Source organism: Megalopta genalis, chromosome 9, assembly GCF_051020955.1.
Source record: "Megalopta genalis isolate 19385.01 chromosome 9, iyMegGena1_principal, whole genome shotgun sequence".
Classification (NCBI taxonomy): Eukaryota; Metazoa; Arthropoda; class Insecta; order Hymenoptera; family Halictidae; genus Megalopta; species Megalopta genalis.
Genome location: NC_135021.1, coordinates 15,196,892 through 15,210,764, shown reverse-complemented (window position 1 = coordinate 15,210,764; position 13,873 = coordinate 15,196,892). Strand labels below are relative to the sequence as shown.

The following is a 13,873-nucleotide window of genomic DNA, read 5'->3' as shown; positions in this document are numbered from 1 at the left end:
GAGATTTGCAGTCTAATAATTGATTACGTTTACTCTTTGGACATCGTACCATGCGAGAATCGCACGTTATCATCTTTTAAACCGAAATCAAATTTTCCATTTCTATTATTAATGCTTTAACAGTTGCCTAGTATTATGCTATAATCATAATATAATATATAATTATAATAATAAGTATTATGCTGCCCGGTCTTCTCCGAAGACCATAAACGATATAGACTCAATGTGGACCATAAAGTATTTCTAATCGGTCTGTCTGCAAAAAAGCTGCCAGGGGCAAGGGGACGATGAAGTTTAGCACCTGCTGCCCCCGAAGCGACTGCCCCTAGGACAACGATCATGCGACAAACATCTGTCCCGACGTATCCTGCGACTTTGGGCAACACGATAAACGATCCCGGGGTTACGTTGGTAACGCTCGCAGCTTGCTTTCCCAGGAACGGTCCCCTCCCCCGCATCCGTGGCGACACACGGGATCGGCAGGCCGTCAAGTGGTTGTCTGGGCGAGAACCGTGTCTCCTTCAGAAGAAAGAGGAATCCGTCCGGGATTTAGGCGCGAGTGGCAGGAAAGACCGTGGAGTAACCGGGAAACCGACAGCGGCAGCGACAGCGACAGCGGAGGGGCCGGGTCGAAGGGAAAGGGGACAGACGGAGAGCAGGGAGGGTCACTGGGTCAGATGCATTGCGTGCTCCCTCTCTGTCCGCGGCACCCTCCTTCGGCCTTGTTTCTCTCCCTTGCTCGCGGTGATTCTCTCCCTGGATCTGTCACTCTCTCCCGAGCTCCTTCTCTTTTACGTCCTCCGTGGAACACATGGCCCTGCGTGCACCACTCTCTCTCTCTCTCTCTGTCTCTGGCAGCCACGCACACCGACGAGAGGCGTCGTCATTGACGTTATCGCGGCGTCATGCGTTGCACAGATTACGTTCTCTCTCGACCGATCTCGCGGAGATTATCGCGCGAATTGGACCGAGCGGGACAGATCGGCGAAAACGTGGGAAGATCGGCTATACCGGAGTCGTTGCGGCTCCCTTTCTCTATTTACCGAACAAGGGGAAGGCGTGTGTGGAGGAACGACGGTGTGTGCGGTAGGTAACGCGGTCACGTGCTCGTGCGAGTCACTCACCTGCCAAGCGTGCTCATATCATCCTGCTCGCGCGCTGGTAGCCTGGACTACCCCTCTGACGGCTCGCTGGCACTTGTCACGCAATACAATATTACACCCCCGCACAAAACCGGCACTTCAAAACGAGGATACCAACAATCCGAGGCAGCAGAGGACGAGGTTGTCGAGCGGCCGTCGATGGCGCGTTCTCCGGCGCGGGCTGATCGATCTGAGCCGATCCCTGGGCACGCCGGTAACAACGGAAGAAGAACTGGTCTGCCGGGTCTCTCACGGCTCTGTCATGGCCCCTGGAGATCCTCGAGCCTCGATCGGCGACGATCTCACTCACAGGAACGGCAGGATCGATGTAGCGGAAGGAGCGGGCGCGCGCGCGCGCTCACCCCGGAGCGATCCTTCGGGTCCGCGTGTTAGGTTCGCGAAACGATCGAGCGGAACCGGAGACGATCGTGTGGTGTGCGTGTCGATCTCGCCGCGGCACCTCGGCTCTCGCGACACTATCGCGGTCCTGGAACGCGCTCGCGACACGAGACGATGAATCGAAGCCGGAGCCGGAGCCGAAGCCGATGCCGAAGCTATGTAGCCGCAGCAGCAGCAGCAGCAGCAGAAGCAGGCGAGGGCGAGCAGCGTTCCGCTCGCGACCAAGAATCAGGCTGAGCGAGAGCGAGAGAGGAAGCGAGAGTCAGTGGTGGAAGAACCCCCCCTCGAGCAGCGGGCATACAATGGGAATAATCACCGCGTCTCGGAGCGTCGGCTGACTGACTGAAGCCCCCGAGGACCGAACGGGATGAGATTCGGAGGCGCTGCCTGGCGGCGCGCCGCTCCGCGCCACTCCGCGCCGCTTCGGCGCCCGCGCTGCGCCACTCGCGCTCCCCGCTACTGTTCTCTCGGTCTCCTCTCGTCTCGTCTCGTCTCGTCTTTTCTCTCGGTCCCCCGCGCTCGCTCTCTCTCCCTTTTGCTTTTGTTCCACCCGTCGCCCCGTCTCCTTTCGGCTCGTTACCGGACTGCCGTGGCTCTGCTCTGCGCGCTCTGTGTCTGTTCCCCCTCCAACCGGCCACTGTTCTAGCCGCGACGCGCGCCGTCGGACTCTCTGTCTCACCGATACGAAACCGGGCTTCGTCCTGCTCCGGCTTCCCCGCCCACTCCCTCTCTCTCACTCCGTCGATCAGCCGGCCGCCGTCCTCGTCCCGCGACAACGGCTACTCCACCGCGGGCTCCGCCGGCCGCCACGCCCCTTTTCCGCTCACGCACCGCCCTCTTTCTCCGACACCCACGCCAAGGCAACCGCTCTGCTGCCTATACAACCCGACACCGAAGCGCCGCCACCACCACCACCACCACCGACGATCTCCCTCTCTCTCTATCTCCCTCTCTCTTTCCCCGATCTCTCCTTCTCGCTGCCACCACCACCACCACCACCCAACCAAGGAGACCGCTTCGTTCCAGCGTCGTCCTCGTTCGCGACCTCGTCCTCGTCCTCGTCTACACACGCCTTCGCTCTTCTTCCTTAGCTTCGCTCTCCTCGTCGACACCGTCTTCGCCCGTTCACTCGTTGTCGCCGCGTTCTCTCGAGGATCCCACGCCGGCTCACCTGTGCGCGCACCCACTGACATCCCTTTTACCACCCGCCCCGCCCTCCTCGTCCTGCCTCCCCTCTTCCACCGGGACAGGAGCCGCCGCCGTCGTCGCTGCCGCCACCGCCGCCGCCGCCGATGACGATGCTCTCTCTATGGTCCCCGAGCTGGGCGTAGTAGTAGCGCCGTGGATGGCCAGCGTGCGCTACCTCTTTCGCATTCCCCACCTTGGACCACCGAGGGGGAGAAACTGAGGGGCTAGTCACGTGGCACGGGATCGGCGAACATCGACGCGTGCCGTCTACCTTGGCCAGGACACCGAACAAGATCCTCCGAGATTCTTCTGGTTCCCGACCGGCTGCGGTCCTGCGGGCTTCACGGTAACGTCCTCGATTTTATTCTGAATCGGAGCTTTCTGCCGTCGCGATGCTAAACGAGGGTGTGACGACGACGGAAATTCTGATGACGCGGTGATTAGGGTCGATGCTAGAGAGATCGAAGGACGATGGGTTGTCTTTTTAGTAGAAAATAGGACGGTCTGGATGTTTGCTTTGATCGCAAGAAAGAGGAGCCAAGAGAGATTTCTCTCTTTAGTCTTTCTTTCTTTGGACTGATATATTTGCCATTTAACCTGTCCGCTGGTGTAGACGACACTTGCTCGTTCTTGTCACATATGCATAAAATCAGCAGCTAGGCGCTTTCTAAGGATCGAAAAAAATGCCGAAGGAGGTTAACGAGTAGCGTTCAACGATGTTCCAATTTGGAATCTTCGAGATGCTGCGCATCCTAAGATTCGATGCAAGGAACGACCAATATCCAAAAATGCTCGAGTTCGGTGCTGATAATCTCCGGAAAGCCGTGCACCAGGATTCCGAATTGCATCGAACACTTTTAATGTAACGACCAAAGCGATTCATCGACGATTCCATCTGCCGATATCGAGTGGTTGCACAGAGCTCGGAAGAATAAATCTGGGTGCGCGCCGGAAAACATCAAACACACTTGGTGGGCATAAAGGCGCGGGATTCAAGAGATTGGTTCATTACAGAGCAATCGAGTATCGGTAATATCAGGACAATTTCTTGTTCAAACGGTCCAATATTGACGAGTATCAATTTTAATACATCACGTAGCTGGCTCGAGAGCAAATATTTGAGCGGGGCTTTGTACGGCGGCTCGCTGGAAAATTAATCGGAATCCATTCGATCCGTCCCGTCATGCGCCGCGAGATCATCACGCCGCCGCGGCCTCCGATTCGACGCGCTCGAATCCCGTTGCGAGTATCAGGTGCGGTAAGACAGAGAGAGGAAGAGAGACGGAGATAGCAATGGTAGTAGCAGCGTGCTGCGCATTGTCTATTGTCTCGGCCGGAGGCGGTGGTCGCGGCGCAACCCCCGGCCGAACGGCGACGGCCCTACGAACCGTGCCGTGGAGGTGGTGGAAGCCGACCAATCAGAGCCCAGGCACACCCGCGCAAATCACAATGCTTATTGTTGTCGCCGAGCTGTCCGCCCACATCCCTGAATCGCTTCTTCCACCTCCGCTAGCGCCGTGCCGCGCCGCTGCCTCCTGCGGACCGCTCAGGTAGGACTCTCTGCAGGTGCGCGATAACGTCTGGGCGCACCGTGTCGATACTCTGCCGATCACCTCGATCGGCCTCCCTTAATCGCCATTGTTCCACGATCGTGCTACTCTCCGGTCATTATCGAGTCATTCATTTACGAGCAAGTCACGGAGTTTCGGGATTCACGGACTTTTTCCGAGCAAGGAATATCCAAAAATACTGTTACATGGCCGGTTCAGAAACAAGTCCTAATTAGTAATAAGTCCATTTTTCATTGAAAATCAGTTACGCAGCGCACACGCATCTTTATCATAGGGTCCTTCGATTGATAAATCAGTATAGACGATTTCTTCATAAATTAACAATAGATAGTAACACTTATATCGACCACGGAATAACTAAATAAAATTGTTCAAAGGGAATTGTCTTTCCTAAAAAAACGTTGAAAAATTTGTGCTTTGCATTATTAGCCGCATTGTTATTTTGTTACAGCTAATTTGCAAAATACTTATTTATCTCAATTTTAACACTCTGTCGGCCGGAAATAAACATCATTCACGTACACATGTGATCTCGCGAAAATTTGAATTACAAGAACAATTTAAAAAGAAATGTAACAATTATATTATTAACAAAATTTATCCTATTGATATTATTATTAAAGTAGAGGAATCAATTTTTTTATCGCAAACCTGATTGCCTGCATCGATGCAGAATGTTTCCATTTTGCATCGAGATTAGTGGCCTACTTGTAAAACATGAAATTGAATTTCATTGAAATTCATCGATGCAAATCTTCCACACCTCTTGTCAATCAGGAATACGTTCATGGGCTATTAAAAAGAGTAAGATGAATATGTATAGTTTCTATCTCTTCGAGTAGATCTTACAAATTCATCAGCGAAATAAATTGTAATGTAAGAACTTTCTGCTGACATACACTGCGAGGATCTCGATTTTCTGTAAACAGACTGTAATATGGGTAAACAATGTAACACTCGGATATTGATCGACACAGGCTGGTACGCCAGATGGCAGTCCAATACGATGTATTCAATTAATGTTGGATAAACGGAAGTAGTAACAAAGGTTATTTATAGAACGTTGTCCATAATCCGATCCATAATAAGATTGTGTCTAGTCAAGAGCGTACACTTTTCTTTAGCCTCGCCAGAAATTTAATGCTGTATATATATGTATATTAGACACGATTTATCGGACTAAAGATTTAGTTTATCCGTGTCTCCAAATAACTACTCTATTATTCGAACATCTGTGTCTTCCTGGTCCAGTTCGTATAATCGAGGTTCTACCGTGAATCGCATCAAAGGGTGAACGCGAACGACATCCACATACAGTGATCACTAAAGTCTTGTTTAGCTTTGCGCCTAATGAGTTCCGATACCCGTCAAAGTTGACAAGAATTTAGTCCAATTGATCCAATAGTCCTGCATTCTATCTTCTATTATTCGAGCTTGCGCGTTTCCCTGACTGATAAACCTTTCTTAGATTCGCTATTATCATATTTCTTTCACCTCGTGCAGAATCTCTACTGTTACTGCATTTCATGACTTATCTTATTACAATTATACATTAGGCCTGAGTATCTGACATCGGCTAAGGGTTAATGTTTTATCTGTCTCAGTCCTGTCTCTTTAGTAGCAGCTTCTAGTTTAAGTCTACTAATTCTTTTAAAACTTCACTTCCTCGTTTTATGTACATATTTATGTTTACTATAATATAATATAATAAAGAATATATAATAATAATAAAAAAATATAATAAAATATGATACATTTATTTTATGTCTACTTATGTTTGTTATAACGAAAGATTTTTGTGAGCAACCGTGAAAGAAAAAAATCACAAACCTTCTGAATGATTTGGTAGTTCTAGAGAAGTCATTGAACACCCCTTTATTTTCGTTAAATAAAGTGTTAAGAAAGTGAAGCACGCATCCGTAGATTTCATAACTGAAGAAACTGAATAAAGAAGTGCAACAGTCACACAACAAGCGGGCGACCGAAATACAAATTCATCGTCTTAAATTGATGACCGCCACCGTATATTTCGGAGGACGAGCCTACGGGGTAGCAAAAGGGGAATCGAAGGACCGTAGAATGTGGCAGGTTGTGCTCGGCTCATCGTCGGTTCCAACGTCGCGTTCGATCCCCCGGCTGCATTTGCCTTCGCCGCAGCCGTCAGATAGAATATCCTGCCTCGTCTCCATCGCGCACGCACAGGTATACATAGAGCGCGTATGTACGTTGATATGTACCGGCGCACACCCCCTGCCACCCTCGGCGTTCCTACCGCGGCGAGAGGAATGGACGAGAATGGCGTCGGCGCGCATCCCTTTCATGTCCTCCGCAAAACCCATTCCCCCCTCTTCTCTTGGCTGTGCTGCTGCTCGTCCTCCGCACCAATGCACCCTTGACTTGCGCCCCTTACCATCCCCACCGGCGCGCGCTAAACAGACCACACCGAGCCTCGTCCACTTCGCGGATGCTCCTTTTTATCGTCGGCCACAAAACGCGGCGATGCGCTTTTTTCCTCTCTCTCTCTCTCTCTCTCTCTCTCTCTCTCTCTCTCTCTAACTCTCCATTTTCCACCCCCTTGGACGACCGACGAGCACCCCTTCCACCCCCGAAACACATTGGTCCTTCGGGAGACTCGCCGACGATCGCCGGAAGTTGAACGGGTACCGGCAATTAGCGGATCCGTTTCTTGGCAGAGTCTTCTTAGCTAGGGGTTGTTGCGCGATGATCGCAGATTTTTAGGAGATTTTGCTGCGTTAATTCTTGTGGGGATTTCTGGGAGTGCTACTTTCGTTGAGGAGATCGTTGTTAAACCTTTGCACTCAGAGGAAACAGCAGAACTGCAGATAATTGTGGTATCTTCGAAATTAACCATTTTTGTTTCATAGTGTCCGTATCAATACATTCTTTTATGAAATTTAACACATCTTGCGCGGATCGCAAAAAATTCACATTTTAGAAAATATTTGATATTTTCAAAGATAACGATAAGATTTCGATAACTTTTATACAACGAGGATTATTAGGATTTCAAAGTTGTTTCCTTCAAATATATAACAAAATTGATAGAAGTAAATTTTTCGAAAGGTATTAATAGCTGTCTCGCATATTTAACCTTTCGCTGTCACATTGGGTAAAAATGAATCACATTTTCTTTTTGAAAAAGTGAAATTAACTATTGATCTAATATACTTGGGAGAAAGATACCGAACTTTAATAAAGGAAACGATGATCTAGGATGTACAAATTATATTATCAAATGCTTGGGTCTCCATACTATTGTTAATTTTTGGGCGACAGTTGTTTAAAAATTGTATGACATACATTGTTTACTTATTCGTTCCGTGTGAGTAATAAAGTGACTGATTTTTTGGAAATTATGGTGTGTCAAGGTAACGAGAATGAACATTTATGTCCGAGATGTTTATTCTTGTAATTAACAGGAGGTAATTAAAAATTGATGTGAACCATTGGTAATGCTTTCTATCCATTTCTGCAGTGAACGTATAATGTTCACAGTCTACTGATCATTGTAGAAGTATATTGTAGACGTATATCGACGGGGGTGCAAATTCGAATCAAAGCGAGTTTCGCGTTTAATCGAATGTCATTATGAAAGGAATTTTGCAAGGTCTTTGAAAATTATTTAACATTTTTCGTTTCGTTGGTCACCGTTCATAAATCGAGAGGTCGAAAATTGGTGCCAAAATTGAAAGCTTCGCGTTTGATTAAATATTTATTATGGACATAGGTGCAAGCGTAAAGTTGTAAATATTTGTAGCCGACATTATAATTAGAATCGTAATAATTCAAGAGCTTAAAACCATTGAATTCTCTGCTTACTTTATTATCGTGCCCGTTTTAAATCTTTGAAGCTATAACGACATTTTGTGTAACGCAGAAGTAAAGATATTTAACGTAGGTTCTTTTCTCACATGATTGAACAGAAAACTGGATTGTCATTTGACCGGAATAATTAACGGAACGCGTAGCGTTTAATGCATTATTTAAACAAATACGTCTTGGACAGTTTAGCGGTAGAATACGTAATTTCGTTACGCAGAATGTTTTTCTAGCGCTAATATCTAAGATATTCGATCAATTACGTTGCTCCCTGCGGCGACAAGAATTCTCCTTCGATTAAAAAAAAAAACCTATGAAAAATCGCACCAGATAAACATGGAATAAAAATTGTCGGATGATGCATCGTTACCTACCTTCATGCAAGCACTCGCAACGACAGTGGTGGGCGTGCAACCTGTTTCCCCTTTTCCGTCATTTCCAGGATCGAGATTTCGCGACAAGTAGTTGTGACAAGTCTGCTAACTAAGTTAATACGACTGTGACGGAATGCGCAATGTGGCAGTAATTTTTGTTCGTTATCTGTCACCAGTTTAACCGTAAACATGTTTACTACTTTCCATTTTGTTCTTAATTACGCGAATTATGTTATTTCTAACTATTTCCAGAAGACCACCAGAATCGGTGCACAGCGTTGCGCAACCGTATCGCGCATTTGCGCAAATCAAACGAACAAATCCAGATCATTCTAAACGGTGCACAACATTTTGCAATTTTATTCAAGATTTCTTGAAACAATTCAATGAAAGGACTGAACTCAGACGTAGCTCAGAATACCCTAAACGGTGCACGGTACAGTAATGTCTGCCCAACTGACGCTCAAATTGTGCACAAAAATGGACAATTAGGGAAGAGAACATACGGTTATTCGAGCTATCCAGCTCGTTTTTATAGTTGTTGACAATTCGTAACTGTAACAATGAACCGCAAGGATCGAATAATCGTTCCTTCTCTTCCTAAATTGTCGACTTTTGTGGACAATCTGAGCGCCAATTAGAGAGACATTACTGTATTCTGCAACATTATTGACGATTCTCTCGAACAATTAAATCGAACGATCAAACCAAGACCTCACTCAAACTATCTTAAACGGTGCACGGTATTATGCAACTGTATTTTGCAATACTATTGACGATTCTCTCAAATAATTAAATCAAACGGCCGAACCTAACCTAGATCATCCTAAACCGTGCACAGTGTTTTCACGTTTCATATAACGCAACTATATTGATCATTTCTTCAAGAAATTAAATTCGACGAATTAACACGTTCCGTGCCGAGCTGTTTTTACTCGACCCTTCTCTCTCTCTCTCTCTCTCTCTCTCTCTCTCTCTCTCGCACTGGCTATTTGATATCTTATTAAAAATTCACATATTCTATGTAATTATTAAAAAAAAAATTATCGTATATACAATAACGAAACAAACTTATTACGACCAATTCTTGTGGTAGAAATTAATTCTTCAGTTCTAGATTTGTTATAAACTATATTTTCAGCGGAGCAAGCATGTACGAGCAAGCATAAATAAAATTAAGTGACACAAAGGATCATAAGGATGTTAATCAAGTGTAGAATAATTTCGACAATTTCGTGTGAATCCGCACGTATCATACATTCGTAATAAAAATGAGTAGCTGAAACTTGAACCAGCAGAAACGTTGAAAGAATCGAAGAGTAGAATCGCAATCTTTATTATGAGCGACGCGAGCGTATCCTTCACATTGACATTGAAATTGATCGAAACTATATTAACAATTACAACAATAATTTCTGATCAAATTTGCCGATCGCTTAGAGGCGCCGAAAATTTGCTTAAATTTCGCTGGACGCATATACGCGCCAACAGCACGTCGGAATGAAATTTTCAGCAGTCTACGGATTAATTAAGTTAAATGTCGATGCCCGTGTCGAAGAGAAACGAATCTCGCGGCGATGGCGGTCCGAGTGGGGGAAAACGGATCGAAAGAGCCACGAGAATTGAAAGAAACGGTGCTTGGTCCGGCGCGTCCGATTACATACGGTATTTTTCTACTTCAGACGGAACCGCTGTGTAGCGTGTCCGGAGGCGCGCGCGCGGAAGTTCACGGTTTAATTAGCGTACCCGATTGAAGCCAGCGATACCCGAAGGCGCCGGTGTAAGCGTTGTTTAACGGGCGCGTGGACACGCGAGTGTGAAATCGCGAGCGTTTAACGGCGACGCGCGTGTGTCGAGCGCGCGCGCGCTCGCCGACCGTTCGATCTTATTCTGATTCGCTGATTCGTTAGCTATGCGGCTAATCCGGCTAATTCGCGCGGACCGTGCCGTATGAATTCCATCGCGGAATTGTTTTCCGCGATAGCAAACCGCTGGAAGAATCGGCCGTTTCCTGTTCCACTTACTAAATACTCGCTCGGCTATTTCTGCGCGGCAATCTCGCCGCAGAGCCGCTCATTTCAGCCGCGAGAGACTTCAACCTGCGCGGCGTTTACACGCGCAAAGCTTAATTGCCCTGACAACTGTTTTACGATATCGGTGCGCGCGTTTTCCGCGGTTTCCCCGAAGTCGGGAGCCATTGCGCAATGAGCCTCGTTGCGAAATCCGGGGAACCAGAGGTTTCGCGATGACTGGCGAACAAAGTATTTCTACGCGCGAAGTAAAAGTTGCTCGCATATAGGCGCCTGTCCTTGGCTTATGAATGGGATCGCCGATACGCGACAAAGACTGCGGCTTTGTCTCGCCGGGGCTCGCGCGATTTTATTCGTAGCCGGGGAAACCTGCGATCGATCGATCGCGAACTTTCCTGCGAGATTTCGAAGAGCAAGTGGCAATTAGAATCATAGCGGTGTACGTCACATTTTCCTTGTTGCGGGAAACGAAAAGTCTATACCAATTTAACGTGAGTATTGGTTACTAATCAAATTTATGGTTAACGCTACGACCGTGCCAAAAACGTAGGCGTCATAAAATTAAAGTATTTCATTCGACTGACTTAAAACCGCAGAGCAATGCTGTATGACATCTGTTAGTTTTTCAACATTCTTACCTCTTGCGAATCTTGATAAAATTAACAAATTATAATAGATTATTGTACAGGTTGATTCTTCAAAATTAAATTTTAAATGATTCTGTCACCCATGTATGGGTGACGTGACAGCCAAAGTGTTAATAGCGTAATTATGATACATCTTTTAATACTGCAATTATGACATATTTTATTAATAATATAAATAGGATTTTTGTTAGCAATATAGTTATGATAAATTTTCTTAAAAAAACTACGTTGAATCGACTGTCAAGGTGTTGAGATAATTTAGAGTTAAGCTAATTTGTAGCAACTCCGTAATTTATTTCACTCGTCTTTGTAACATTCTCGCACGTATGGATTACGTTTCAAGACGCACAAGTCTTGATTCTACTCCATTTAATCAATGGATAACTTTAGCTGTTTGAGCTTGAGCTTGTGGTCCTTTGAACCACGGTTGTTACGTTCCAGATCGCAACTATTTTTTGCACACCGCGATGTGTATTTCGTACTACATGCAACGGGGAAAATGAATTTCGCGAATATTTCGTTCTCCGACTTTCTTTGAGCAGAAAATACGCCTCGAATATACATACATTCTAGACTGTAGAGAGGTTACTTCTCAGGAGACATAGTTTCTTTACGAAGTTGCTATAAAAATGTCGCCTAAACAAAATATGGACGTTCACGAGCGCACGATGTTGCGAAACGACGCGAGCTAAGGGGCTAATACATTGTTGTTGATTTACATCTCCGCTTTGTGGGACGCAATCAGGATAGTCTGAGAAAAAATCACGGACGGTCTACGTTCACTGCCGATGACGTTCTTTTGCGTCACGCCGGGTTTATGCCCAGACATATTGACGTTTATGAATGTCATACGTTCGTTAGTTTTGTCCGCGGTATTACGAAGTTGGCAGTGGCTCTTCTCGCGTGTATGATAAATTGGCATCTTCTGATGACATTGTGCTACCTCGGCGTGTTCGCGATTGCGATATCAGGCTTTTTCATTTCACTTCTTCTCTCTCTCTCCTGTGTCTATACTTTTGTTATTGTTGCTGCGCCTATACTTTCGCTATTGTCACAATGTCTATACTTTCCACTACGTTTCCGTTGTTGTTACTTTGTTATTTACTATTCTGACCTCCATTTTGCTTAATTCTCTCCATGCTCTGTAGTAATTAATATGCGAAGTTTCTTCTACATTACTATCGTGATAAATAATCTACGATGAGAGAAACAGCTTTCCGTGTAACTCGATCTTACGACATATTAGTCCAGAGGAACCGGTATTTGAATTAATATTAGCAACCTGCTCTGTTAATTCTCAAATGTGCCAGTGACGTTCGATAATTACGAGTTTCCGTTATTCCAGTAAAAGCATAGAAAGGGTAGAAATATTTCTATGCAGGTTCGGAAAACGAACGAGAACTATCGCGAACTGCGGAGTATCACTGAACAGCCAACAAACCTGTTAATCCTGATCGATGCCGGGAAATAATTGCGAGGATGCAAAATTTCTTCATCAACTTTGTTAACGATCCGGTAACACTGTTTAGAATGCCGCGAACCATGTCGAGCAATGCGCAACAGTCTCCCGACTCGCAGTAGAATAGGTACGACCAAGTATCAGACAGGCATAGCGCGGCTGATCAACCAATCTACTGCTGCACAATCTGTCGCTGTGCAAACTTCTAATCTGGATGCATTCCCGACAATTATTTTTACACTATTGGATTATTTTCTCTTTTGAATACTCAGAAGTATTTCCTTCTAGCATATAAGTTACAAAAACGAATCGACGCCGAGAGTCTCGCCAGAGTACCATTAGATAAACAATGATTTCATATGTATATAGAACAGAGTGCTCTTTGTCTTTAGGTGACGTTTTTGGTTTCGTCTTTGTGAACAGTCTTCAGTCTCCTGGAGCAATCAGGAGAGTAAAGACGGTCCTTCCTCGTACATCAAATTAATAAACCAAAAGGGATAAGTTTAATTCACTGCGTCTTACTTTTATTTATCTACCCATTTCCAATATACACATATCCTTTGACGAAGTAAACAGACGAAATGAAATGTTACAACAAAAATTCTGTAATAAAAAAAGGAAGATTTCACGTAATTGAAGTAAACTTCTCGATCGTGGCTAATTTCGTTGGCTAACATCTTTACTTTATTTAGGGATAGTAAAGTTTATGTAACTTAATGTTATTAACCTTTTCGCATCATGCAACAGGAAATGCTCGTCACGGGGTTTCGCAGTCGATCCGGATTATGACGGGCGGCGCAAGTCATGTGATCTTCGAGCTATTTACGACATTTTCTGTCAGATTTATTTTTACCTGCGTGCAATATGTACATTATATTATTTATATGCTCGAATCCGAAGCATTCAACTTCCGAGATGGTGGATACAAGAAAAATCAGAATAAGCGAAGATTGGTGTTGAAGAAACGATTGAAAAACCAGCATGTACAATTGAATATAATAAAAGTATGGTTAACGTTGATAAACAGAGTGCGAGAACTTTCAGATAACTTTCAGGGAACTTTCGAGAACAGAGTAGAGAACAGAGCCGAGTACTTTCAAGCTTTCTAATTACGCGAAAATGTCTAAAGGAATATTTTACAGCATTTGAATCGTTTTATACAAGTAAACTCAATTGTTTCGAACACAAAACAGTAGAATTTAATTAATTTATTCATTATATCG

At 45.4% G+C, this 13,873-nt stretch overlaps 1 protein-coding gene across 4 annotated transcripts in view; it reads right to left on the bottom strand.

Moving 5' to 3' along the window:
* The window catches only part of Sox102F (transcription factor Sox102F), a 341,468-nt gene that overhangs the window by 126,984 nt on the left and 200,611 nt on the right, over positions 1-13,873 (bottom strand). The window contains exon 1 of one of the 4 annotated variants that reach the window (XM_033471821.2): positions 1,125-1,886. The exons of the other annotated variants lie outside the window; for them this stretch is intronic. Within the exon in view, the coding sequence (XP_033327712.1) occupies positions 1,125-1,141 (17 nt within the window). The 5' untranslated portion in view covers positions 1,142-1,886. Of the gene's footprint in view, positions 1-1,124; positions 1,887-13,873 lie in introns of those variants that run through there. 4 annotated transcript variants of the gene reach the window in all.